At 38.2% G+C, this 27,229-nt stretch overlaps 1 protein-coding gene across 7 annotated transcripts in view; it reads right to left on the bottom strand.

The window, feature by feature from the left end:
* dgkh (diacylglycerol kinase, eta) overlaps positions 1-27,229 on the bottom strand; it is a 102,274-nt gene that overhangs the window by 51,854 nt on the left and 23,191 nt on the right. For 6 of the 7 annotated variants that reach the window (XM_041807142.1, XM_041807140.1, XM_041807144.1 and 3 more), the window contains exons 4-5: positions 19,122-19,202; positions 360-464 (exon numbers count right to left, since the gene is read on the bottom strand). In XM_041807142.1, the coding sequence (XP_041663076.1) occupies positions 360-464; positions 19,122-19,202 (186 nt within the window). Of the gene's footprint in view, positions 1-359; positions 465-11,004; positions 11,103-19,121; positions 19,203-27,229 lie in introns of those variants that run through there. The other variant, XM_041807145.1, reaches the window with a different exon arrangement.

The following is a 27,229-nucleotide window of genomic DNA, read 5'->3' as shown; positions in this document are numbered from 1 at the left end:
TGTTGCCATAGTATCAAGCAGGCTTATGCATATTTTGATATTTCTTAACAGAAAAAATATCCATATGTATATTGTCTATCGCTATTCAGCTAAGAAAAAACACAAGATTTAATTTTTGTTCCATATCACCCAGCCCCATACACTTTAAAAAAAAACCTTCAAAACAAGTCCCATATTACTTTCAATGGAAATAAGCAAGCATTCTAAGTACCTGGACATAATCTTAAGGTGGGAGTAATGGACTAAAACAGCACGAAAATCTGCAGCACAGGATATGCCTCAATCTTTTGTTCCTCTGCATCTCTCCTAGACCTGCACACAAAAACTCAGCATGGGTCCGTTTAAAAGTAAGCTCTTACCTCGTAGTGCTCCCTAGACTGGACGGACTTAAGCGAGCTGATCCAGTCCTCCATCTCTTTCCTGTTCTCGGCACAGAGGATGAGCCTACGGAATGGAGTGATCACCTGTGAGGAGAGCGAGGGATATATGTTTGAGTAAGCCAAAGAGAGAGAGAGAGAGAGAGAGAGGGAAGCGGTAACTAAAGAGAGAGGGAGGTGGATCTTTCTTCCAGTGCTTTCTCTCCCCAGCCTGCGGTGCCACTGAGAGAAGAGAGCGCTTGTTTCGTGTCTTTAAGGGAGAGAAAGGATGAGAAGCAACCTCCCTCACTCCCTCCCTCACTTCTGCCTCAATAACTCTACCCTTCTTGTAGTCCTGGATGTTTGATAAATGGAGTGTGATACGACGAGATAGAATTATATACAATAAGATGAGATACAACATGATGAGATACAATGTGAAATTATGAGAATCAGTAAGATGGGATATTTTATGAAGAGATAAGATAAGATACATTGAGATACAGGGAGATAAAATACAATGAGGTACAATGAGATATTATAAGATGAGATGAGATATGAGATACAATGAGATACAATAAGATGCAAAACCATGAGATACTATAAGATATGATACAATGAGCTACAATGAGATACAATAATATAGAATACAATATGATAGGATACAATGAGATAAGACACAATGTTACTACGGTACCATACAGTACAATACAATACAGTAGAGTATGATGTGGTAGGATATGACATTATACGCTATGATATTATATGATAGTGTAGGATACAATACAATATGACATAATTACATCATTATCATCATTTACAAGCACCAGTATGGATTCAAAGGAGATCACTCAACCCCACTGGCCCTCACTGCCAATAAGGAAGTTACCATTGGAGTGTTTGTAGATTTGTCCAAGGCATCTGAAAGAGTTTAAGAAACTTTCTATTTATGGTTTAAGTGGAGCAAATCTATTATGGTTAAAATATTCCTTATCAGCAAGAAGATAACCTGTATCTTGGAATAATATCTCATCTGATAACAGGATGATCTCTTGTGGTGTACCACAAGGGTCAATTTTGGGACCTTTAATTTTTCTTCTTTGTATAAATGATTTATACTTAATCTCATGTAAAACATTTTTCACCTTGTTCACAGATGACTCTAATATTTTTCTATCTGGTAATGATGTTCGAACACTGATCTCAGACATGAAAACAGAATTAAATAAAGTTGACACTTGGTTCAAAGCAAACAAACTTTCTCTAAACACAGAAAAAAGCTCATACTAACAAATCAAAAGTACTTTCCCTTAAATACGCATCTTTGATTATGTTTTACAAAGGGTCACAGTCACTAAGATGAAAACCTAGATGAAAACCTCACCAGGAAAAACATTGTTTCTAACAAAACAGTAGAAGAGTAAGGCATCATTTATCTACAAAAATCCTTCTTAGTTTGTATTACACAGTGATCTATCCATACATCTCATGCTGCAACATTGTTTACACCAGCACCTTCAAAAGCAACCTTAAATGTATTTTTACTTTGCAAAAACATTATGTTGAAATGATCACATTCTCTAACAGATTCAGTAGTTCCACTCCTCTATTCCACCAATATACGATAAAAACCAATTTCAAATTTGCATATTTGTTCCAATCTGTTCACAATTTACTCCCCAGTCAGATCAATTCTTGAATCTACATAGTCAGACAATAATCTCCATCCTGCCTTCTTAGGACAACGTTTTCACAAATTTCCATCCAATTTCAGGGGTCTCACTCATGGAAAAAACTTACCAAATCAAATCAATAACTGCACCAACTTAAAATAATAAGAAACACTAAATATTTTTTTGTTGTAACCAATTAAGCAAATTCTAAATTATTCTCTGACATTATTGTCTATTTAACTTCTGTTTTGTGTTTTCTCCTGTCAGGGTATTGTTCTTGACATATTGTTTTAGCACTTTTTTAATTGTATCGTAATAATTTGTACTATTTGATGCCCAAATGTTCAATTTTTCATTTAGAAGGGCCACTCGACAAGCCCACTCAGGTTTCTTTGGTTTCTCCTCCACATTTATTCATTATCTGACTTCAAAATTATCATGCTCTGCATGTATGGTATTTCTTCTTTCAATCTGTATTGTTTTGTTCCTTTTCTTTGTTCAAAATGTACAATAAATTGAAATAGAATAAAATAAATAAAATATGACACGATAAGATAGAGTACTATATGAGAAGACATGATGCAATGAGAAACGATGCGATACTATGATACCATACTAATGTTAAATTTGATACTACATGCTACAGAATGTTTCAGTAAATTATCATACCATACAGAATTGTCCCAGACAGGATGGTAAGGTACAGAACAGCATGGTAAAATATGATGCCATACAATGTGATAAGATTTGATACAGAATGGTACAGTGAAATATGAAACATATGGTAAAATACTATATTATGTATGATACATTTTATTGTCCCTTGGGGATATCTGTCTTGGACTCCAAGTGCAGCACATAAACAGCTGCCATATCAGGACTAATAAATAATAAATTAGAACAATGGCAACAACAATCCACATGTACACAGACACAGAGTAGCACATAAGTATTGTTGTTGCCATTGCTTCAATTATGATAACAATCCCATAACAATAATAGTAACTGTGATAATTGTGATATGAATTTAAAATATTGTTACATCATGCCATTGATACACTCTTTTTAGAGGAATCAGACCTGAAAGATGAAATGTTACTTGCAGCATCTGTTACTTGTTTGTGGCTGCCCCTCAAGCCAACATGACACATTTCTAAAATAAATTTAAATTCAAACAGAAAGATGTTTATCACTGGTATATGAGTAATCATGTTGAATAATTACAATTTCATTACCAATAAATATAACCATGGGTTTTTTTGTTGTTTGCTATAATGGAGCTCTCTGTCCCCTCACACCTTATTTAGTCCTGCTTTCTTTCTCTCCCTCGTTGCTCCTCATGTTGCTTTGAGGCAGATCTGTGCTGACAGGCGAAGTACCTCAGTAAATGCTAAGAGCCTCCGCCCCTCCTCTCCTGTCCTGTGAGTGTGTTTAAAGTCCATCTCCCTGTAGATAACCCTTCAGACATGCTGCACCCTTTCAGCACCCTGTCACTTATTAATGCCCTCTCATCTCCTCATTCTCTACCAGGCTGTGTCTTTAATGCTGTTCACCTCAGAGACACACATATCAATAATAACACTAATCAATATTTATGCAGTTAGTCTCCTTCTCTTAGGATTAATCTGATTTCTATGCAGGTTAAACAGACATCACATGTCATCACATTACTGGAGAAAACAATTGAATTGCTCTTGACACCATTAAGGATGTTTGCTAAACTTTAAAGGGATATTTTGGGATTTTTGAAATTGAGTCATATGAGGTGATTGGCTATAGTATTGGCATTAGCCTCCAGTGATTTCTGTGAAAGTTGCTTCTGTGGTTATCACTAGCTCAGGGAGGTCCAGGGCATAATGGCTATGGATGGGAACGTTTTATCCGTGTAGTTTAACAAGTTTTATGTAAAAATGGGTCAAGAAAATATGTTGGCTCGCCTGTACGCTGTGTCGAAAACTTCATTCTTCCCAAAAACCCATCCGTGTAAGGCACTAATTTACGATGCAGCACTGATCCTCCAATCAGCTGTGTGGGTCTCGGGCTTCTATGGGGAAACCAACACCACACTAAGCTAAAACAAAAATAATATGAGTGATTTCAACTCGAGTCACGATGATGTGCCCTTTACTGTGGATACAAGAGGATATGTGTATGAACCGGAGTACACCGAAAAAGAACTTATACAGATGGAGAGTCAGCGGGCTGAAAGAGAGAGCAGAGTAACTTCATATGAAAGTTTTGAGCAGGACATCACACATGCATGTGTGACTGATTTATCCCTTTCTTTTGGAGCAGCTTTTGTTTGATATATAATTGGAGAGCTACACATATTCTTTTTTTTTTCAACTTGAGTATGTTTTGATACCACCAATCATTGTATCATTTCACATCCAGTGAATCTGGAAAAATGTTCAAGCGTTAAAACACCAAAAAACCTCACACTAAACCAAGTTACAGTTGGTACTCACACTGACATGGATTATAGTGTCTATCTACTGCCAGCAAGATTCAAAGAAAGACACTGGATTATGTTGGGTTTCTTCAACATACAGCTAGGCTCACCGGGTTAGTCTGTGCCATCCTAACAAACAATGACACTGATAAAAGCGTCATTAAAGAACAACTGCTCTGATATCTTTGTTGACATATCTATTATCCCAATTCAACATGTATTGTGGTACAATATTTATTATGAGGCTGTGGCTATAACATTAATCTTTTTAGCCAAAGATGCTCTTTGTATTCCTTTAATTTCCTTTAGGTTTACCTTTTTAATGATATCAAAGTATGGCTTCTAATTTTTAAACACTAAAGCAAACACAACTTTTTTCCATGAGATGCTAAACAAGCAAGTGGGCGTTATAATTTTATACTGTTTCTATATTTTCTATTTCTGTAGTTGGATGCAGCAAAAGAAACTTCATGAAGTAAATATCTGCAGGGCAGAGGCTTCAGTTATATCAGACACTAACTGAAACTGTAAGGAGAGAGCGAGTGTGAGGGACATTCAAAGTAATGAGACCATTTTCTGAGTCCTCAGTTAAAGTTCAGATGATAAAGAGATTTCTGTGACTGCAAGAAAAGTTTTTGTTGGGAAGTGATCATAAAGGATTTCAGACTAAGAGACAAAGACAAAGAGTCCTCTAACATTGCTCTCCTTTGTCTGCCTATTGATTAGTGATTACTCTGCAAGGAGCGCTTGGACATTCACTCATACACTGAGGGGTATGGATGACAGATGGATGGGTGCCTTTCTCAGAATGTATTGATTTGAGCAAAGGCGATTGCTTCTAAATGTTGGGGAAAATTAAGTTGTGACTACCTGGTTGACTATTTTATCAAACCAACTACAGGAAAGTAGCTGGCTGTAATTTGTCAGGTATTTATTTGGCAGCCAGCACCAGTGGAAAGCAGTGTCTCTGTACAAATGTGCAGGATTTTTCTTTAGATATTCATTTTTAAAAAGCAGTAAAATATCCAATATTAGGGGCATAAAAAGTATGTTTTTGGCATTTTTAGGACTCCTACTGTTATTGCTGTGTTAATGAAACAGGTATTGATTTTTGCAGTGTATGAGACATTAATGTTTTACTTAAGTGATTTACAAGAATTATATCACAATTCTGGTATCATGATGACTCTGTTTTAGATAGCTATTCAACCATGCAACCCATGCATCCTGCAGACTTGATAAACATCCATTATGGAGGACAAAAATAAGCTAGAAAAGGGAAAAATGGGAAGGACATCAATCCCTCCTCATCCTCAGAGGATTCCCCATCCTTCCTGTGTACACCGGCATGTTTAGACCAGCAGCCCCACAGGATTTCAGAAGGTGTGGAAAACAGCCGGTGCAAAACAAAACCATGCATCACTCTGGGAGCAAACATGTGCAAATTAATTATAGCTTATTTTGGTGTTTTAAAAGATAAATCTGCTGTAATAATGCTTTCCTTCTGCATGACTGCTACAGACATGAGCTTACAATAAAGTTAACAGCCTCATGATGCCAACGCTTGGAAATTTATTGTAATAAAGACACTTCTCAGCCAGTGCAATCCCTAATACTGCGCCTACACATGCATCTATAAAGATTCAAGCAGCAGCAGGGTGTAATTTTAATGGAAACATTACGTAAGGAGGCGTTGTGTCAGAGGTGTAAAAAGGGTGCAACAAGAGAAAGCTGAGAAAACACCTTTATGAATAAAATCAGCTGAAGGTGTAATGACATAAAAACCTCCTGTAAGATCAGCACCTTGTAGGAGGAGGAGATTTAGATGGCAAAGGATGTGATTCCTCAAAGTCTATTTATAAAGGCATCATTAAATACCAATACCCAATACCATCCCAAAAGTGAAGCATGGTGGTGGCAGCATCATGCTGTGGGGTTGTTTCTCAGCAGCAGGGGAGACTAGTCAGGGTTTAGGGAAAGCTGAATGGAGCAAAGTACAGAGATAATGAAAATGCTACAAATCAACAACACATCCTACTGGAAGCATTTCTAAGATTAAAGGAACAACATTACTTTCAGTGGTTTGTATTTATCATTTTAGGTTCAATCACAATAAGAATGAACATTTTTCTGTATTTTTACACTGTGAAGTATCTTCAATTGTCAACCTTACAAGCAGCCCCCTGATCAATCATCTTAATCACTGATGTCAATCAGTCCAAAGACCTGTAATCAATATCCTGTTGTCGAGTAATGAACAGAGTTTCCAGGCAAAAACAATAAACTCCTGTCATAGCTGTAAGCCATGAGGACGTCTAATCTCCATTTCTCTACTCTCCCTCATTATTGAAGCTGATCACGTTAGCATTCTTTACCTGTTTATTTAAAATGACTCCAAATTGACTGAACACGAGTTTAGAAGAGTCTCCCCTTGTGCTCTTGAGGGCAGGTTTGGACCAATCAGAATCTACCACTCTCACGGCGTATACAGTGAGTAAATCAGTGGTGGTTGCTCGGTTTCTCTCTGCAGAGAGAGGATGGTATTTTTCCTCTGCCGTTAATCACTAAACAGTTTTTTTTCCTGCAGGGATCAGTGTGAGCGGTAAATGGATCCCTTTGGACATCGATCATTCTGTCTCTACTGCTGCTGCTCTGTTCATGTGTCTGCTACAGCGGAGTGATAAGATTGGTTGCTAGGGGAAACAGGAACAGTTGTTTCCAAAAATGGCTCCAGGCATCCCTCAAGAGAGGAAAACCTCCCTCGATGACTGACCTTCACCGCTCAGTGTATCGGTGTGTGGCTGTGTGTGCAACAACAAGCAAGAACATGAAGCGGCTCTGTGATCAGCGCCGGGGTCTCTGAGTGATGAAAGCGAGAGATCATGGTATCAGAATCCAGTCTCAGGGCGCCCTCACACTAGGTGATCTGCCTGATGGGTTCCCAAAGAACAATCAGTTTGACCAATGGAAGTGCTCTAACTTCCTTAGCCAGGTGGGCTTCAGTATGATTTCTCATACAGGCACAAGCAGGCATGGATGTTATGTACAATCAAAACAACAGTTCCTCTCCATGACAGTGGCAGAGAGTTAGAGTTGACCTGAAATAGAACTCACTGGGCCTCATTTACTAATATCATCTTCAGGGTTTCTGAAATTTGCTACTGACGCAACCAGTGGTATCCTCTAAAACCTCCTGTTTATGGTTTTAGATTATTGGCAATTGAAGAGACAGGAAATACGGGGAGAGACAGTGGGAAAATCATGCACAAGACAGTGCCAGGACCAGGACTCAATCACAAGACTAGTGCGTCGAGGATTTAAAACTGTGATTTTAAAATGGTGTGGTGAGGCAAGTTTTCATGTGCTACGGGTATTTGTACAACTTTATTTTACTACTACAGGAAGTCAACATCTTATTATTATAACGTGTTTTAGAGAGGCTATCTTATATGTTTATGGATATAGTGTTCTCAGACACTTTGGCTTGATCTCAGGTGTGCTTTGGGCAAAAAATGTTGAAAACCAAGGCTCTAGCCTATGGATGCCTGCCCCACCATTTGAGCTAATTCTCTCATTTGTTCTGAGGTTGATGAATGCCATGTCCTTGTAAGTTAGAATCTCTTGCACATTTTTACTCATTAGCACTAAGGCACACCTCTTTAATGCCCAAATAGGGGCATTAAACTGCAGCGCTGTGTGCAAACACAGAAGTCACACTGGAGTGAGGAGAGAAGTAAGGAGCAAGGTTATAATAGTTTCCAATTATTTGCATTAGTTGTTTTTTTTTACTTTTTGTTTTCAATTTCATTTTAGTTCTTTCAGTTTTCCTGCTGGTTTGTTAGTTTAATTAATTTTTTGTTTACCAAAAATGCTTCTTTTTAGTTTAGTTTCAGTTAGTTTTAGTGTTTCCGAACAGTATAAACCAGTATCATCCACTGGTAAGAGAGGTGTCCACTAGTACGTCTTTCCAGTGAAAGCCCTGTTTGAGAAGGGGGTCTCTTGTTTCCAATCAAGCATCTTAGTAGGGCTGCTTGATTATGGACAAATTTTTAATCTCGATTACTTTAATCCAGTGATTGATTAAACTTAAACACACACATAAACATGAATAAATAAAATTAACGTTATAACAATGAATTAACAAAAATGACTAATTCTATGACCAAATCATTAAAACAAATATTGAAATAATCACCGCATGATAAAAACTACGGACAAAAAGAACATAGCACAGCATGTGGCACAGTAATCATTAAATCACGGTTATCTAGTTTTCCTGATGATCAGAAGACAAAATTGTTTCTGTTTTTGCAGCTGCTTCCAGCCAATACAATCCTGTCCTCCTCCTGCACTCTAAGATTATGGTTGTAATATGAAATCTCATCAACAATTAATGTTCATACCTGCAGATCACTTCCAAAAATCGCACAATTTCAAGTTAAGAATTTCAAATGGTGATGTTATTTGAGCATCTTAATACAACGTACTGCTGATGAATGCTGTCAAAAGGTAAGATGACACTGTCTACCACTGCTACCACCCAAAAACAGGATCATTCTGTGAAAAAACACTGGAGGGAATCAATCAAATAAGAAGGACTGTTATCCTTTTGACTTCTGCATAATCAAACCTCTAGTTGCAACCAGTGGACTCTTCCTTTTCTTGTATTTGACCAGATCTGCTCTTAAGCTCTTTTGCCTTAATGCCACTTTTAGAATAAAGAAGCCACATTTACATCCTGTATGCAGTCTGTGATAGAAAGGCAAGAAAAACAACAGACTAACTCATAATGAAGGATACCAGCCAGACAACAAACACATTCACTGGATTTGTGACAGCGCGCACAGATCCTGCATCCACTGGGACCTGCAGCAGAGGAGGCGGAACCGAACCATCACGTCCACTCCTCCTGACAAAACATGTGCATGCACATGCTCACTCAAACATCGTCTGCATCTCTGTGATAGCTGCTCACATCAAGCACCAAAAAACAAACAGCACTGCCTAAAACGGCACAATCAAAAGCCCATCTGAATTTCCTCGAGATTCATTTCTGGGGTTTGAACTTGACAGTGATGAGCGAGCCCAATCCAATAAGCCTGAGTGAGTCAGAGAGCAGTGAGGGAGGGGTCCCTGCAGAGTCTGTAATGGGTTTAGGGTCTGGGTTGGGCTGAGCACTCCCTCACGTGGACTCCAAGGTGCTTCTCGCTCTCTGTGCCGCAGCCTCATCGCATATTCACACATGCTTCTCTGCCTCTCCCAACATGAGTCAAACAAAGGCTTGAAGAAGAGCAACGAAACATGCTCACATACATTTAACAACATATATGCATGCAATTTAACACTTACTGTATGAGTCAGTGCATTTATAGACATTCGAATTACAAGCACATATAGGCACGTGTGCATCCACGTGCACATTTTTCCCTTTGCATCCTTGTTTGTTAAAGAATAAGCGAATACAATTATCCTATTCTGTATGAAATATGATGCTTTTTCTCATCAAGTAGCACTAAACATCCTTTCTTTACAAAGTTTCAGCTGCCTTTCATTTCGTTAAATCTATGCATATTCTTTTATGTTTAAACTGCATCTTTTTACACACTATATCTTGTAGTTTTTTAGTTATTTTGGCCCATTTTGCATGCACATACTTAAGTCAGAAAGCAAATATTTTTCAGTTTTTAATTAACACAAAAAGCCAGTAAAGATTACTTTTTCTTGTTTAAATTTGCTGCATACAAAACAGTGTTTATGAAGCATGAAATGCATGTTTTAGGCATCGTATGACTTAATATAGGAAAACAGCACACAGTTTCCTATGCATTTATGTTTAAGAAAAAACAAATAAAAATATAGGTTAATGTATTAAATATGTTGCTTTTTCATCCCATATAACAGAATTGTATCACTATACATAATTTTATTAAAATTCCACTGCCTTTTAATTATTTCAACTTGAAGCATACTTGTTCAGAAAGTGCATCTCGTTGCACATTATACTTTTTACTTTTGTGCTTGAGCTGGCCCATTGTGCATGAATGAACTTGTTGAAAACAAACAATTTTTCAGTTTTAAAAAGGAAAAAATTGCAATAACTTTGACTTGACTAACTTCGCTGTGTATCTCCTCAAAAGCATTTGCTACATGCCAAGACATTCAACCACATATAAAGTTGTATTTAAAAAGCAGTCTTAAGCATTGTTTGGCTTATTTTCTAGATATCATTGCACTTTTGAATATGTATATTATTGGAAAACAGTTTGAAAAACAGTTATTAGTTGGAAAATTCTCCATATACAATGAACGAAGCAACACAATGCTCTGCAGAAAAGGAGCGACAGTGAAATTATTGCCACTAATTGAAGCAACATTTGCCTGATGTTGCAGGTCTGTCAATATTCCCCGGAGGAAATCACACAGACATGTACATGCGCCAACATCTGCAGGGCTCCGCTGTGAACGAGCACAAATCTCTTAACATCTCAGCATGAGCCAATCAGTTGGACCAATTAGCACTAACCTGCACGGAGGACGACAGCAGCATTGCACATCCTCAGAGGAGCGACTCTTCACACAGACAGACGGACAGACGCACAGAAACAGCTGGACAGACACACGAACAGAGACAGTCTGAGCAACGCACTGCAATACTTCCTCTGCAGTTGCTCCCCTCTCTCTCTCTTTGAGTCGTGACGCTGCCTGATCCCCCCTGTTGGAGTGCGTGCCAGTGTCCGGGTTGATGCAGGTGGAATACCATCGAGCATGTCACATTACCTTTGCTTTTCTTTTTCACTGCTTTCCTCTCGCTCAGCGCTGTCTTCATCTCCTCTCTCTCTCTTCCTCTGGATCCTTTCTTCCCTCGCCTTCTCCGCTCTTCCCCCCCAGGAGAGTCTGTGACATCACTGCAGGATTTCCTCCACTGCTTCACCTTGCTGTCTTTCTTCTTTACCATCTTTTATTTATGTTCTTCTTTTTAACCGGGAGTATTCCCATTGAGGTACAAAAATCTCTTCTATGAGGGAGTCCTGGCCAAGAAAGCTGCAAAAGAATTTCCCCACAATGCCAAGCAACAGAGCAAAACAAATGAAGACCACATCACATAAGGAATCAGCAGCACTCAGCAGTAAAATATGTGACTACACTGGTCGAATGATACTTAATCAAGGTTTTAAAATCATCTAAACTAATGAAATACTCTCGTTCAAACTGACTTTGTAGCTTGGACTATGACCAAAGAGCGTGGCTCCAAAAAGACAGCGGGTTCGGGGCATTTCATACATAACTAGAAAAGCACTCGGAGAGCGCAGACCTCCACCATTAGCCCTATCTCCCAATAGTAAAGAATCCGTTAAAAATTCATGAATCCAGACGGTGATCCGGATCACTCCCAAAATCTAATCAGTTCTTCCTTATGCCATTTATGACATTTCCTGAAAATTTCATCAAAATCCGTCCATAAGTTCTTGAGTTATGTTGCTAACAAACAAACTAACAAACCCTCCCGATCACATAACCTCCTTGGCAGAGGTAATGAATCCATGAGAATGAAGGTTAAAGCTGCTGATAGTTTTATGAGTCTGTAAACAACAGAAATAAGGAAGGAGATCGTGTGGTTTGGCCTTATAAAGAAAGATTAAATCTCAAGGGATTCCCTGGCCGAGGTTGAATCAAGGTTGAAAAATTAAACTACTGCACTAATTTTTCTTTCTTCTTCTATATAACCTGCATTATTCACATGGTTCTTCTGCAGCTGCACAATGTTCTGTCTAAAGCCTGCACTCCTGAGCAAATTGCATCCTTTCCAGTCAATCTTTCCATGTGCCACAATCTGGGTACAGGAGTGCCAGAAGTGCCACTTTGGTCTCAAGATAGCTACCTGGTCTGTTTTAATACTGCTGCTGCCAATATTAGGCTGAGCACAGCTGGTCAAGCAAAACAGGAATTCAGACAGAGAAATGCACATAACTTGCAGTCAATTTCAAAATAAAACACCAAGTAAAGACTGCCAATCATTTATACCATCACTAAATCAACATTACATCAAAACAGGAAGCAGAGGACAAGCAAATCTATCTACAGGGAAAGTAGCATGCTGTCTGCGTGTTGTTCTCCGTACTTCTGCGTGAACTTGTGATTTTTCATCTGCTCTGGGCTGAGCTGGGCTGAACGTTAGAAACAGATCCAGTGGGTCTGTATAAACTGTGGGCAAGAAAGACCCAGCAATTTCTTCATACAAGACACAATGATGAGTGTGAAACCCATACCAGAGACCAATCACAGAAGGTATTACGGTACAATTAGCCTAACATTTTCAGAGAGGATGATGCATGTAAAGAAAATCCTATAATCAATTACAGACTAAAGATGTTCTCGGGCGGATAATCTCACATCTGATTTCTGCAAATTATAATTGCATTGAGGCGACTAAATCAAGTTGAACAGGTAAAACTACGAGTAACCTCTGCTGGTTCATGTCCACAAGTCTATGCTGAACGTCGACACTCATTGTTCCGGTTATACTACAGTATGTGAGCATAATCTGACACAGCCAATGGAAAACTTGATCTACATTAGAACATACATATAAAATTTGTTGTTTTTATGTGGATATGTATTTTATTGTCTTGTTATTCTGTAAACTCTTGTGCCATTTTTTGCTGTTAATTGTTGTACATTTTATGAACTGTTTACTCAAAGGCCCAACTAGGGACAAGAGTTGGAAACTAGCAATTGCTATAAACTCTGTGCAGCACATCAGATTCATGCTCTTCTATGGAACTATGTTAAACTGCATCGTCCCTATCAAATAAATAAAATTCAAATTCAAATTTTCTAGATCAAAACACTATGCACTTCCTATGAGGTGCTATCAGCACTATCAGTTCGGTGATGTTTACACAGGTCATAGAGCAGCATGACAGTGATTAAAACTTTTAGATTTGTCAGAGTCCTCTTTATGGAATTCTATATCTTTCTAGTCTGCATACAAGGTATGCTTTTATTTTCATCAGTACATTTCAAATAAATCATAGATAGTGAATAAATATTGATGTTTCACAATTCTGTTCATTCTAAAATACAACTTAGTGAATTACTTCAGGGAATAATTACCTTAAATAAAAGTAAAGTCGTAAGTGTAAGGACTTTTTTTTGGACTAAAACTGGAATAAATTTTTTGTCTACTAAAACCTGACAAACAATAAAGGTTAAAAATGACTGAATGTGATTAAAACCTAAAGTGGTTTCGATCTTAAGACTAATACTTAATTCAAAATAGCTGCAAAAAATTAACACTGCATGGCAGTAGTAGTACTAGTGGCAAGCATTATCATCACAGTTAAGACAGAGTGTTTGTTGAGGATTATGGCCTGAAATGATTAAAAAATGTTATGAATACATTTAGCACACTCTTAATTCTGTTTGAATACCATGGGATTTGGATTAAACAGTTTATCCTGCAAATCATCCAGACAGACACAAACATTTGTTGATTTAGTTTCTTCCTTACAAAACAAGAAGAAACTCAGATTGATCCCCAGTTTTATTCCCTCCCTTAGAAAATCAATGTTTAAAAAGTGGTATTTATATGTAAAAAAAAAAAACATGCTCAATAACTTCAGTTTCCAGGTAAAAATCTGAACATTTTCTGAACTGTGACTTAACCCTTGTGCCCTCCTCAAATTTACAACCCTTTGGACACCTTTGAGGCAAAAATGTACACGTACAGAAAAATTGACATTAAATCACCATATGTCAATATTTTTTCTACTTTTTTTCATGATTTCTATAACAACTTAAGACCTGCTCAAATCTAACAAATATTCAATCATTTTCGAGATTTTAACCCTTAAAATGCCAGTTTGATTCTTTGAAAATTTCATTTTTTACTAAAAAACAGAAAAAGTGAATTATTTTTCTTATAATAAATAATAGAACGATGGGGCTTCAATGCTGATAAGAGTCTTGGATAGGTCAAAGATTAGCAACAAAATCGATTTGATTGCATTTGTATTTTTTTTGGAGTGCCAGCTTTAACGTTAACGTACACTCAAAAGGCAAAAATGTACACGTACAAAAAAAACGCTATTAAATCACCATACATCAATATTTTTTTCCACTTTTTTCATAAATCTCTTAAACAACTTCAGAGTTGCTCAAAACTACCAAACATTAAATCATTTTCAAGATTTTAACCATTTAAATGCCAGTTTGATTATTTGAAATATTTTATTTCTCACTACCAAAAAAAAAAAAGAACACACACAAAGTGAATTATTTTCCATAAAATTAATAGTAGAAAGATGGGGCTTTGGGGGTGATAAGAGTCTTGGATGGGTCAAAGATTAGCAACAATTGATATGATTGCATTTGTATTTTTATTTCTGTAATGTCAGAAATACCCTCTTGACATCTTCGAGGCAAAAATGCACCCATTGGCTTCCATTAAAACCACATTTTTTAATCTCACTGTTATTGCAGTATAAAATCATGCATTCGTTAATGTCAGCATTTCAATGTGAAGAACTCTGGTGAAATTTGACATTTTTACCATATTTCACCAGATTCAACCATTTACTCATTGTAGGACCATGCACGAAATTCTTGTATTTTTGCCCTTTATATTATGGAGAGTTTGTGTAAGTTTAAAAGGGTTAAAATTCTGTGAATTATTGAATGTTTGGTAGTTTTGAGCAAGTCTGAAGTTGTCAAGGAGATATATGAAAAAAGTAGAAAAAAATATTGATGTATGGTGATTTAATGGTAGTTTTTTTAACATGTACTTTTTGCCTCCAAGGTGTCAAGAGGGTGCCATAATGTTAAAGCTGACACTACATAAAACATACAAGTGCAAATCAATTGTGTTGCTAATCTTTGACCTATCCAAGACTCTGATCAGCACCAAAGCCCCTTCATTCCACTATGAATTTTATGGAAAAAAATTCAATTTTTGTGTTTTTTGTAGTAAAAAATAAAATATTTCAAATATCAAACTGGCATTTAAAGGGTTAAAATTTTGAAAATGATTGAATGTTTGGTTGTTTTGAGCAACTCTGAAGTTGAGATTTATGAAAAAGAGTAGAAAAAAATATTGATGTATGCTGATTTAACAGCAGTTTTTTTGCATGTGTATATTTTTGTCTCGAAGGTGTCCAGAGGGTACAAAATTCATTGAGTATAAATGACACTTAAGAGTGAAACATGTTGGATTTCAAAAATTTAACTAGAAAGAAAAGTTCCTGTAAAAACCCATGCCACAAGCTGTAAAATTAACAAAATAATCACAAATTAAAACAAAAAAAAGTTGAGAAAAATGGCCAAAAATGCCCAAGGAGGGCACAAGGGTTAAACCTTAGATGATGTTGCAGCAATTCTGCGTCTCTTTTTGGTTGTTTTTGTTTTCTTTTTTCTTTGATCATTTTAACTGATCATTTTAACTAACTCATTTCATAGACCTTTGGAATGTATGTTTTTTAAATACATTTTTTACATTTTAAAATCAGAGCCTGTAACAGATCAATAATAATCTCTGTAGACTCTATCCACTCATGCTGTTGATGACCAAAACTGCACCATTAAGACCATTAAAACCACGACTTTTGATCTTCCTGCCATCACAGTAAAAAAACAAAACAAAACAAAACAAAACAAAACAAAAAAAAAAAATCAAGGATTTTTTAAATTAGGCTTTAATTCTGGAGTGTTTCCTTTAAGTGTTTCCTGTTCATCACCAAATTTCAGCCATTTTATAATATTTGGCAAGAGTAGAAATGGCTTGCCTTTTACTTGTTTCCCATAAGTGCACTATTATAACAACTTATTAAAATCTTTAAATAAAATAAAACATTGAATCATTCACATATAAGGCTGTAATAGTCCCCTTTGAAGAGATCCAATTTACATATAGTAATTTAAATATTCAAAATAATAATTCATATTTGATAGTTATTGTCAGTTCTGAGTTTAATGAAAAAAATGATGTAAAAACAGTTGAAAAATTACAGTATGCTATTTTTTTTATTGTTATTTATGTCTGCTGCCATTTTTGGTGGTGAGCAGCCTGAGTGTAACAGTTAATTTTACACCATCCGTGTTAAACCTTGAGAAGAAAATCACTGAGTCTTTTTATTTAATTCTCATTAGTTTATAGAAATTTGTTTTCACTTTGACATTAAAGAGTTTTTTTTTTTTTTTAATTTTATTTATACTTTTCCAATTTTACAAATAAACGACCCCATCTTACCGACGGACTTAAGAAACTGCCCCGCCCATCCTCATATGTTCCAAAACACTTGCTTAAACAGTATCCACCGAACAAAATTCTAAATTCGGCTATTCTGTCCCATCACAGAGTAGCAGCTGTTGTAACGAACCTGTCGATAAAGGCTTCGGCATCTGCTGGCTCCTGAAATGTTTTCTGCTTGCCTTTAAACGTAAGGATCAGTTGTGCTGGGAAAAGAAGGCCATGTTTGATTCCTGCCTCTCTCAGCTTCTTCTTCATTCCAGCGAAATAAAATAGGACCCGATATAGACCCCTGCGGGATACCATCTTAGGCCATGTTTGCATGTTAACAATTTAAGCCTAAAAACACTTACGGTCTGTTGCATTTTGGCTGTTTACAAGATGATAGCATGTTGGGTGCCTGACGGGCTCTTTAGTGCAAACGTGCAGTTACTTTAAAAGCAAAAGCTTTATACTAATTCTCATCATGACATTTCATGAGTTGTATTTTAGGGTCATAGTAACTCTATCTTGTCATCCTTCCACACAAATGTCCACATGTAAGCCTTGTCTGTCATCTAAATAAAGAACTATTTTTGGAACTGACAATAAAACCAATTTCATTTTCAGTGGATCATCATAAACATGGCCTTCAACAGCGCTACATCATCAATTACTCATTCATTCTTTCTGCTCTTTTTCTGTCAAACTTTCTTTTACCTTCTGATGCAAATAGATCTCTCTTTGTCCTCACTTCCCTCTTTGCATCCTCATTCTGTCCTCCTTCAGCATCCCCTCCTTCCTCTCCATCTCAGTGGGATGCTCAAACAAAAGTCACGACTGTACGCACATGCTGCACACACATGCAGCAGGCACACGTAATCTTATTTATGAATATGGCAGACATTAAGCCATCCCAGGCACTCACTGAAGCGTTTCAAGGAGCTGCTAAAAATAGCTGCACTCTCTCCTCTGGGCACTGTTCTCCTGCCCACCTCCTCCTCCCTCTTGTTTCTTATTATAGCAGCACCCGCGGAGAGGAGAGACATTTATAGAAAGGACAGTGCACTACAAGCTCTTTCACTGTCTGTTTTCATCCTCGTAATGCTCGTTTTCCTTCCTCCTCCTCCTCCTCCCACATCCATTCACAGGAACATCATCTCCTTCTCTCTGCTATGATGAGCTGCATGTGACAAAAACATGAGGAGCAGGTGAATCATTACTCCTGAAGGATAAGGCTGTTTTCTTGTGAATCGTGATGCACCTCCAGGTAAATTCATTAAAGATGTGAGGACTGAAACTACCTGCTAAAAATACACATGCAATGGGAGTCAGTGGGGACACAATGGGATTTGATGACACTTGTCTAAGATCTATTTTAAGAGAGCATCTTTATTTTTTAACTAGAGCCCTAATTTTGCATGTTTCAGTCTCTGAAAAAAGCATCTCTGGTACAATCCGGGCCTTTGCATTCAGATATATTTTTCTCCGGTCAGTAACATGTCTGGGTATTAAAGGAGCATTTCAGAGAGGCAGAGTCACTCAAAAATAAAGATGGACAGAGGTTCACTAATCTGCAAAAACTGTGTCTAAAAATTGTGGAGCAATTTCAGAAAAAATCATGAAGACTTTGAATATTCCATCATCTACACTCCATAACATCATCAAAAGATTTAGAGAATCTGGAGAAATCTCTACGAGCAAGTGGTGAGTTCTCTGGGCCAAAGCTCATTTAAAATGGACTGAGGATAAATGGAAAACTGTTCTGGGGTCACATGAAATTTTTAATTCTTTTTGGAAAACCTCAGATGCTGTGTACTGTGGACTAAAGGGGAGAGGGACCATCCAGCTTGTTATCCTGGCTCAGTTCTAAAGCCTGCATCTCTGATGGTATGGGGTTGCATTAGCGCCACTGGTGTGGATAGCTGACACATCTGGAAAGACACTATCAATGCTGAAAAGTAGACAGAGGTTTTAGAGCAACATATGCTCCCATCCAGACAGTGTCTTTTTCAGGGAAGGCCTTGACTATTTCAGCGAGACAATGCTAAACCACATACCACATCCATCACAACAGCACGGCTTCATAGTACAAGAGTCCAGGCCCTGAACTTTCACCAATATAAAACTGGAGCATCAAGAATGGGACAACATTCCTCTCCAAAACTCCAGCAACTGGTGTCCTTAATTCCCAGACATTTACACACTGTTGTTAAAAGAAGCATGGACCTGTCCCTACTTTTAAGATGGATGTAAAATATACCCCATTTCTTGGAGATGAACATTTTCTGGTTAAATATCCCCATCATGTTTTTGTAATTCTGCTTTGCAATAGATCCTCCTCACGATTTCCACACTTAGGTGTGTGTATGTGTGTGTTATCCTCTGTGATGGTCATGTCTGCAGATTACACTCACCGTGAAGCTGTTGTTGACATTCTTTGTGCTTGACTCTGCAACACTGGCGTCCGACAGGTCCACCTCGTCAAAGATAAGGGACTGCAGAAAAAAACAGGAGGAGAGGAGGAAACCAGGGAGGTCCAGGAGAAGAGAAAACAGATAGATGGAGGGCAAAAAAGAATAAAAGGGTAAGCGATTGTATTACGTTTTCATATACAGTTAGTGTTAAACTAAGGCATATGAGGAGAAATGTGATCAGCTGTGAAAGAAATCTTTCAGCAAAGCAGGCCTTAAAATGAACACCTAAAAGCTTCTGTGAGACTCATAACAGCATGAAACAGCAGCATTACATGGATGAGATTATCCAACATCAAAGAGGTTACCAGTGATTTTGTTCTCCATTGGCTTTATCTGATCTAAGATGGGCGACGACAAGCTTCAAGCAAAGCAGGACTTCCTCAGGCTTAAAAATGGCACCAAATTAGCATGAATTTATGAAGTAATTTACAATAAATGATACAAAAATGGAATCTGAGGACCCACTCGTGTCAGGAAGCATTATGTAACTAAGCTAAACCCGGTGTACCATTTTTAAGAGACTGTTTTTTATGATAAATATATTTCTGAAACCCATGAGCTTTGCAGATTTTTCCTCCTCTTTCCAAATATATCCCACACCATACCAACAGATTTATTTCTACTTACATTTATCAGACGTTCAAATTCCTGAACTAAACTGATCATCTGTAAAGACCTTAGTAGGGAAAAACACTTTGGCTCTTGTTTTCAGCTTTGTTTTATTTAGTCTGACATACATCAGGATGGAGGATGTCATGGGGAGTTTGGTATGTTTGATACCATACTTCTAAACCTTAACAATAAATGCCTGCTTGGATGCCACGCCAAGAAAACGAGAAATACCAAAAATTGGATAATCTCTTGTGTTAAATCATCAAATCTTGCAGGTAAACTCGTACAAAAATACAGTTGCAACATTTCACTAACCAAAGCAAAGCATGTACAGTTTTGATGAATTTAGCTTTCACTGTTGCCATTGTATTTTAAAATAGGTCAAGATTTAAAAGCTTCAGCTGAGGACTATAGCCTCTGCATGTTGGGACTTGGTCATCCCAGTGAGCAAAACCAGCACCAATAGATAGAAGGTTTAGTAGTTTTCAGTAAGGCTGGGAAATTAATCAAAATTGAGATAAAATCAATATCTGTCCGACTGCCATTTTCAAATGCTCTAAACATGCAAACATTAAAGCATCTTTTTTTTTTACTAAAATACTTTATTTTCTTATTTTTGTTATTTGAGTCAAAATAATCACAGATATTTTTTTAAAAAATGGTTCAGTCCTAGTCGTCATGATGATTTCTACAAGGCTCTAAGTTAAACAAATCAGAAAATCTACTACTGTGGTCAAAGTAGATTAGTAAAGATATGTAATTTATACTGATTCATGAATCATGTCATGCCATCCTACATACATAAAACAAGGAACTTAAACATAATTGCGTGTCAAATTGCAAATAAAATATTGGAGAAAAAAACAATTATTTTCCCAAAATGTTCAGCCCTTGATTTCAGTACAAGGAATTCTGAAAATAACAAGATTTCTCTGTCTTAAAACTAGGGCTGTCAAATAATTATAGCATCACAACTGATCTCAGAATTTATTGTGATTAATCGCATACTTTTGATCACATTTTCATGTTCTGCTATTTTGCATTTCAAACTGTTTTTGTATCATTATGGACTTATAGCTACTCCCAATATCCTGTACCAAAGACAGCGATATAAACCACTGGGCTATCCAGCCACACTTTCTAACTTCTTAAAATTAAGAAATTGACATCCTGTTAGACACAGACCTGATTATATTTGTAGATAGAAGATAAATTTAACCTTAGAAAAAGAACTTGTTATGGATCTCAAAGGAAATAAGGGAACAAAATAAAGGTAAATGTTTAAGGTTTAGATGACGTCTGGCTTGTCCACTGAGCTGTCTGTGAGTTTTTAAAGTGAAGGAAGACTCTGAGGAGCAGTGGTGGCCTTTTTAACATCACTGTGGCAGCAGAAAGATGCTGACATGGCTTTAACAAAGTGTGCTAAAAGGGACAATAAAGCATGAGATTAACCACAAAAAGCTAATTATGGTCCTGAATTAATCTCGCTTAATGAGATTAATCTTGACAACCCTACTTTAAACACATGGCATTAAGAAGTATCAATATTGCAACATTTTGAAATAATACAATTTTACAACCTTGGCTCATTACTTAATCATTGGTTTGCATTGACAGATACTCACATGAAAAACACTGAAAACACTTAAATAAAGCATACAAAAGTTGCCATACTTGCTAGGTAACAAATGAACAACTAACTGCTAGACAACCATTGGTTAACAGTCAAAACTCCACCGCTGTTGGAGGTTTTAGGTGAGACTGGCTCTGGTTGGAAGGACAACTTTAAAAATTTTTATTGAAGAGGAACGGAGAGAAAATTTCCCATGTGAAGGGCATTATAGTTGTATGTGGGTACACTGAAGGATGGACTACTGCTGACATGGCGAGCTCTTTACTGCACCAACAGTGCATTTTTGAGTTTTTATATGGATGAAGATGTTTTTGAGAATCCAGTGAGATTAAGTTTGGATTCTTTTTGAAAGCAGAGGAAAAACATATTTTCAAAATAGCCCACCTATAAGTGGACAACAGCTAAGGTGTCAAAAATTTCCATTCAAGAGCTAGGAGTCTAATAAGATAACTCTTTCACTGTTGCATTTGAATGTAACACTTGACTTCAGAGAGGATTCCCTCTTCAGACTCCTTTGTTTTGACTCTCCAACTAAAGAAGATTAGTTCTAATAACAGGACGGAGAATATCGATGGGTTTTATCGGCTCAGAGGAGCCGTTGATACACACAGAGTCTACTCACAGAAACATGATACCTAACTGAGCTGTGATGCGTGAGGCTGAGCTCTTAAAGGGCCTGGGGCCAAAACCAGGATGTGGTCACAGGAATGCCCTCTGACTGTGTGTATCAAAGAGTGTGTATTTGTGTGTGAGGGAGGAATGAGCTCTGCAGCTGTCAGAGGGAATGCCCAGTTAACAACACTCCCTGAGGCCTGGCTGGAGAGGGACACCAGCCAAAGCTCGCTCCCACTGTGGCTGTGTTTGTGTGAGTGTGTGTCACAGCACTTCCACATATGCCTGCAAGTGTGTGTCAATGTGTGTGTTGAGTGCTCTCCAAGAGGGCAGAAGTATGAGCGGCACGCCAACACAAACACTCTCCCCTCTGTTGGACGCTCCACCGTTACATCATGAGTGTGTGATTAATCTCTTCAGTCTCTTTGACACACTCGCTCTCCTTCACCACCAACACACTCACATAATGTGAGGGCACACACTCTCTGCTGTCTGGAGGGAGGCTGTAATGAAAGCTGACAGTGAATGGTGGACAAAGGCGAGCGTCCAGACCCTCTGTTACCCACCGATCCACAGCCAACGTCAGAGGCTACATTTATGTACACTCTGTACTTGTCTCCCAACACTTTTTTAAAAAGGGGAATTCTAGTATTTCTTTACCCATGATAATTATTTTTACGTATTTTAAGAGTCTAAATTAGGGATGCATCAATGAATCAGTGTTCAGCATGGGCCAGTATAAGCCCTGTTTACAAACACTGACCACTGGCAAATAATGTGGCATGAACCAATATCAACAGCTGATCTTTATCTGTTGTGTCCAATCACTGGCATGTAGCAAACCCAACAGGATCAAAGAAGAGATATTTTACTGGGCAGATGAGGTCACCAGTAGGACAAACTGCTTTTTTCCATGGTCAAACATGAGAGAAAATGTCAGCATGGTGGGAGTCTAATACCAAAGGAAGTACTGGAAAACACATCAGTATCAGCCCTTACTTTCTCAATCAGTGATTTTCTAGTCCAAATGCATGCCTGATAGGTTTGAAATATCTTGGAACTTCCCCACTAGATTTCATCAGCCTTGGCAGACCCCACTTGGCTTCCATGTAGAGTGTTTTGCAAGTGTGATTTTATGTGTTTTTCACTGAGGAGAGACTTCTGTCTAGACACTGACATAAAGCCCAGATCCATGGAGAGCTGCTGTGATGGGTGTCCCTCTAGAATTAGTCCCATCTCCACACAGGATCTCTGGAGCTTAGTCAGAGTGACCATCAGGTTCTTAGTCACCTCTCTTACTAAGGCCCTTTGCCCCCGATTGCTCAGTTTGACTGTGCTCTTGGGAACCTTCAGTGCAGCAGAAATGTTTTTGTAGCCTTCTCCAGATCAGTACCTGTCAACAATCCTCTCTCTGAGCTCTGCAGGCAGTTCCTTTGACCTCATGGCTTGTGTTTTGCTCTGATATCAGTATCAGCTGTGAGGCCATTCCAAATCATGCCTGAAAGGGTCAGAATACTTTTAGAATGCACTGTATGTCATATGTTATGGTGTAGGTTTGATGCAAAATTACAGATCAGGCTTTACATTTTTTTAAGGGGGAGTGGCTACCCCTCTCTATGTAGTTGCATCCCAAGTCTGGAAGCAACATCTACCTGCCTTTCAAAAACCAGCAAGCTCCAGTGACAAAAACTCTTCTGTTACCTTGATTTAATAGTTTGTGTTCTAGTGACTAACTTTATTAGTTTAGTTGTAAAAACAAGAACTTTCTGTTGTATCTCTAAGGATTATGTAGTCCATTTTACTGCTGCCTGCTGAAGCAGTCCCTTGTAGAAATTCCAAAAATCACCATATTTATGAGTCATTAAAACCCCCAAATTTTGTAAAATATTATCAGATAAACTTAAACTATCCTTTGAGGAAACACATTAAAACTTAACTGCCAACTGTCATTGGCTGCTTTGTTTCTTTCTATTGTGAAGCAAAGGAATTTGCAGCGATGTAGCCTCGCTGGTGTAAGACTGTCTAAAGACAGGGCAGCACAGCCAGCCAGGCCACCACAGAGACACCAGAGTGGATGGACATGTAGGAATGGACTCTTATCTATAGATGCTACCATCTCTATCAGGCCGTCTAGAAGAGAACACAAACACTAATGAGGTTACAGTTATTAAATAATCAGAGACTGTTTAGAAGTGGATGAGGGCGTTGTGTTGTCAGCCCTTTATTTATGAACTGGATTATTCTGAAGGGGAGGTGACAGTATTTGGACAAGACCACCGAGCTGGAGAGAAACGAATGCTACAGCTTGTTCTGCAATAAGGCTAATGATTTGAGACAATTATTTTTTAATGTGATTTTTTTCAAAATTGTTCAGCCCTAGTCTGCAAGATACACCTATGTATTCATTTTTCCCTGCTAGAAAATAGAACAAAAATAGAACACAAAATTTTGACAAGACAATACTCATTAACATAGGCAGTTATGATGTGCATATTGCAAAAGCTTCTACCGCACTTACAGTAAATAACAGGCAGGCCACAGTGTCAAGTGCTGCCATATAATTGAGATCAGCATCTCACACAAGCCCTCATCAGCTGATGGCCAGCTGATTCACTCTAAGCATACTAATAGCTAATCGCACTCATGCTGCCATAGTTAAGTCCCTCTAGTCTGGCTGCGTTTTTCTCCTCCTTCTGCAAGTTGCTTTTCGCAACCCTCCTCCACCCCAGCTACTCCTTTATGCTACATCTGACTTCATCAATTTCATTCTGTTGTCACTGATGCCTCCTCTAGGCTGGGTTTTTAGCTGCTTCTTTCCCTGCCTCAGGCTTTCCTTGTTGGCACAGGAAATGCAGAAACGTGTGCTGTTCCTGCTTGATGCTTTCCACGTAGGCTTGTGGAAGGGAAGGGCGATCCCAGAACAGCCACGCCAAATATAAATAACAACCATAAGTCCAAATTAATTATTGTCAATAAAGAAAAATACTCATAACTGCAAATCATGTGTGTCTCCGAGCTTTTAGTTCAACTTAAGACTAAAAATCCACCTCTAGTACAGCCTGTGGTTATAAACAACTGCAACATGCAACCAAGAAAAGAGAAGTTTGTATCACTCATTGAGTTTGGTTTTATTCTTCCAGAAAGGCCATCAAGAGGCTTAAAGCTGCAGGTAAGGAAGAGCAATACACAGTGCAGTTATAGTTATTTAGATGAAAAGGCCAACACATAGCATTACAGTCTCTAAGTGTGAACTGCTCTCCTCCCTGGAGTTATATCCTTATTGTGCATTCATGTCATATTGGGATAAAAATATTTTAACGAAGAGCAACCATTAACTGTCCACTCAAATGGTGGGACGCGTAAAACTTCTTGAAAAAGCCTTTATTTCTTCAGCTCATCAGCAACATGTCAGGGTGATTATCCTGCTAATTTGCATCTTTGTAAGTCCACATTTTACATTTCAAAGATCCTGACCCTGTTCTGTCTACCCATATGGCATGAATGCAACACTTTAACTAGAATGCATGATTAAATCATTATAACTACTGGGCCGACCGTCGGGCCCCTGGCTGCACTGTGCTGACCCGAATTCTCACTAGGCCCTCTTCAGATCCGCTGGCACCCAGAGGTGGAGGGGAGCGTCGCGCACCCGTCCAGCACACGGACAGAACTCGCCAGCACACGCGACTCCTGGACACTCTGCGCAGCGCCCGCTCCTGCCAGCGTGCCAGGGCGGTGCCAGACTACCACAAAAACACGGGCACATGCATACGGTCCAGACCAGATATGTTTGGTTAGAGGATAAAGGGAAAGAGATGTCAACAAGGGCTTAAAACTGAAAATAACGTACAGAAAAGCAGGTGAACTTAAGCTGAGTAAAGTCAATAGGAAGGCATTTAAAATAATGAAGAATTTAAACAGATGATAAACTGACTGACAAATTAAATATGAATAAATCCACTATTAGTTTAACCTAGCATCAAGACTGGAAACACAGTCACCTGGTTTACATCTTTGTCTGAAGCTTATTAAATATATAACTGCATCTCAAAAGCCCCCCAAAATCAACATTTCATCACCAAGATAACACCAGCTGTCAGGAAACCGAAAGACCTTTAAGAAAGATATCTGGACATGTGGAGAGGAAGACTCACATGAGCTCAAAAAGATTTGGTTTTTGAGGATATGAAAGATATCTGTGGAATGTGGTGACAGATTTAAATGTCACAGTTTGAACAACATAAAAGCGGTTTGCAGTCACATGATCCTGATGATGCACAAGAGTCAGATGGGGGGCAGGAAGTAAAGAACAGCAGTAAGTTAGTTTCCAGTCTTTGTGCTAAGCTACGCTAACCAGACACAAGTTGTGCTGCAGTCTGATGCTACAGTTGTTAAAGTTATATTTTTTTCTCATTTATCTACACTCTGTGCCCCATAATGACAAAGTGAAAACAAAATTATAGGATTTTTTGCAAATTTCCTAAAAAATGAAATATCACATTTACATACGTAAATGGGATTTCCAACTATGGTGCACTGAATTGATTGGATATGATTTGGAAAGGCATACATCTGTCTATAGAAGGCCTCACAGCTAACAATAATATCAGAGCAAAAACCAAGTCATGAGGTCAAAGGAACTGCAGAGAGGATTGTTGACAGGCACAGATCTGAGGAAGGCTATAAAAACATTTCTGCTACACTGAGGGTTCCCAAGAGCACAGTGGCCTCCAGAATTGTCACATGGAAGACGTTTGGAACAACAAGGACTCTTCCAGCTCTCTTCCAAGAGCTGGTCGTCTGACAAAATGGAGCAATCAGGGAGAAGAGTCTTTGTAAGAGAGGAGACAAAAACCTGAAGGTCACTCTCACTGAGCTCCAGAGATCCCCTGTGGAGATGGACAATGTTCCATAAGGACAACCGTCACTGCAGCCATCCACTGATCTGGGCTTGATGGCAGAGTGGCTAGATGGAAGCCTCTCATCAGTGTTTAACACAATTTACAATGCTCCTGACTGACTCTCAGACTGCGAGGAACCAGATTCTCTGGTCTGATGAAGCCAAGATTCACCTGTTTGACCACAAATCTAAACGTTACATCTGGAGGAAACCAGGCACTGCTCATCACCTGCCCAATACTATCCTAACAATGAAACATGGTGGTGGCAGCATCATGCAGGGGGGTGGTTT

Source organism: Cheilinus undulatus, linkage group 15, assembly GCF_018320785.1.
Source record: "Cheilinus undulatus linkage group 15, ASM1832078v1, whole genome shotgun sequence".
Taxonomy (NCBI): Eukaryota; Metazoa; Chordata; class Actinopteri; order Labriformes; family Labridae; genus Cheilinus; species Cheilinus undulatus.
The sequence above is the reverse complement of the archived record's forward strand: the minus strand, read 5'-3'. Positions and strand labels throughout refer to the sequence as shown.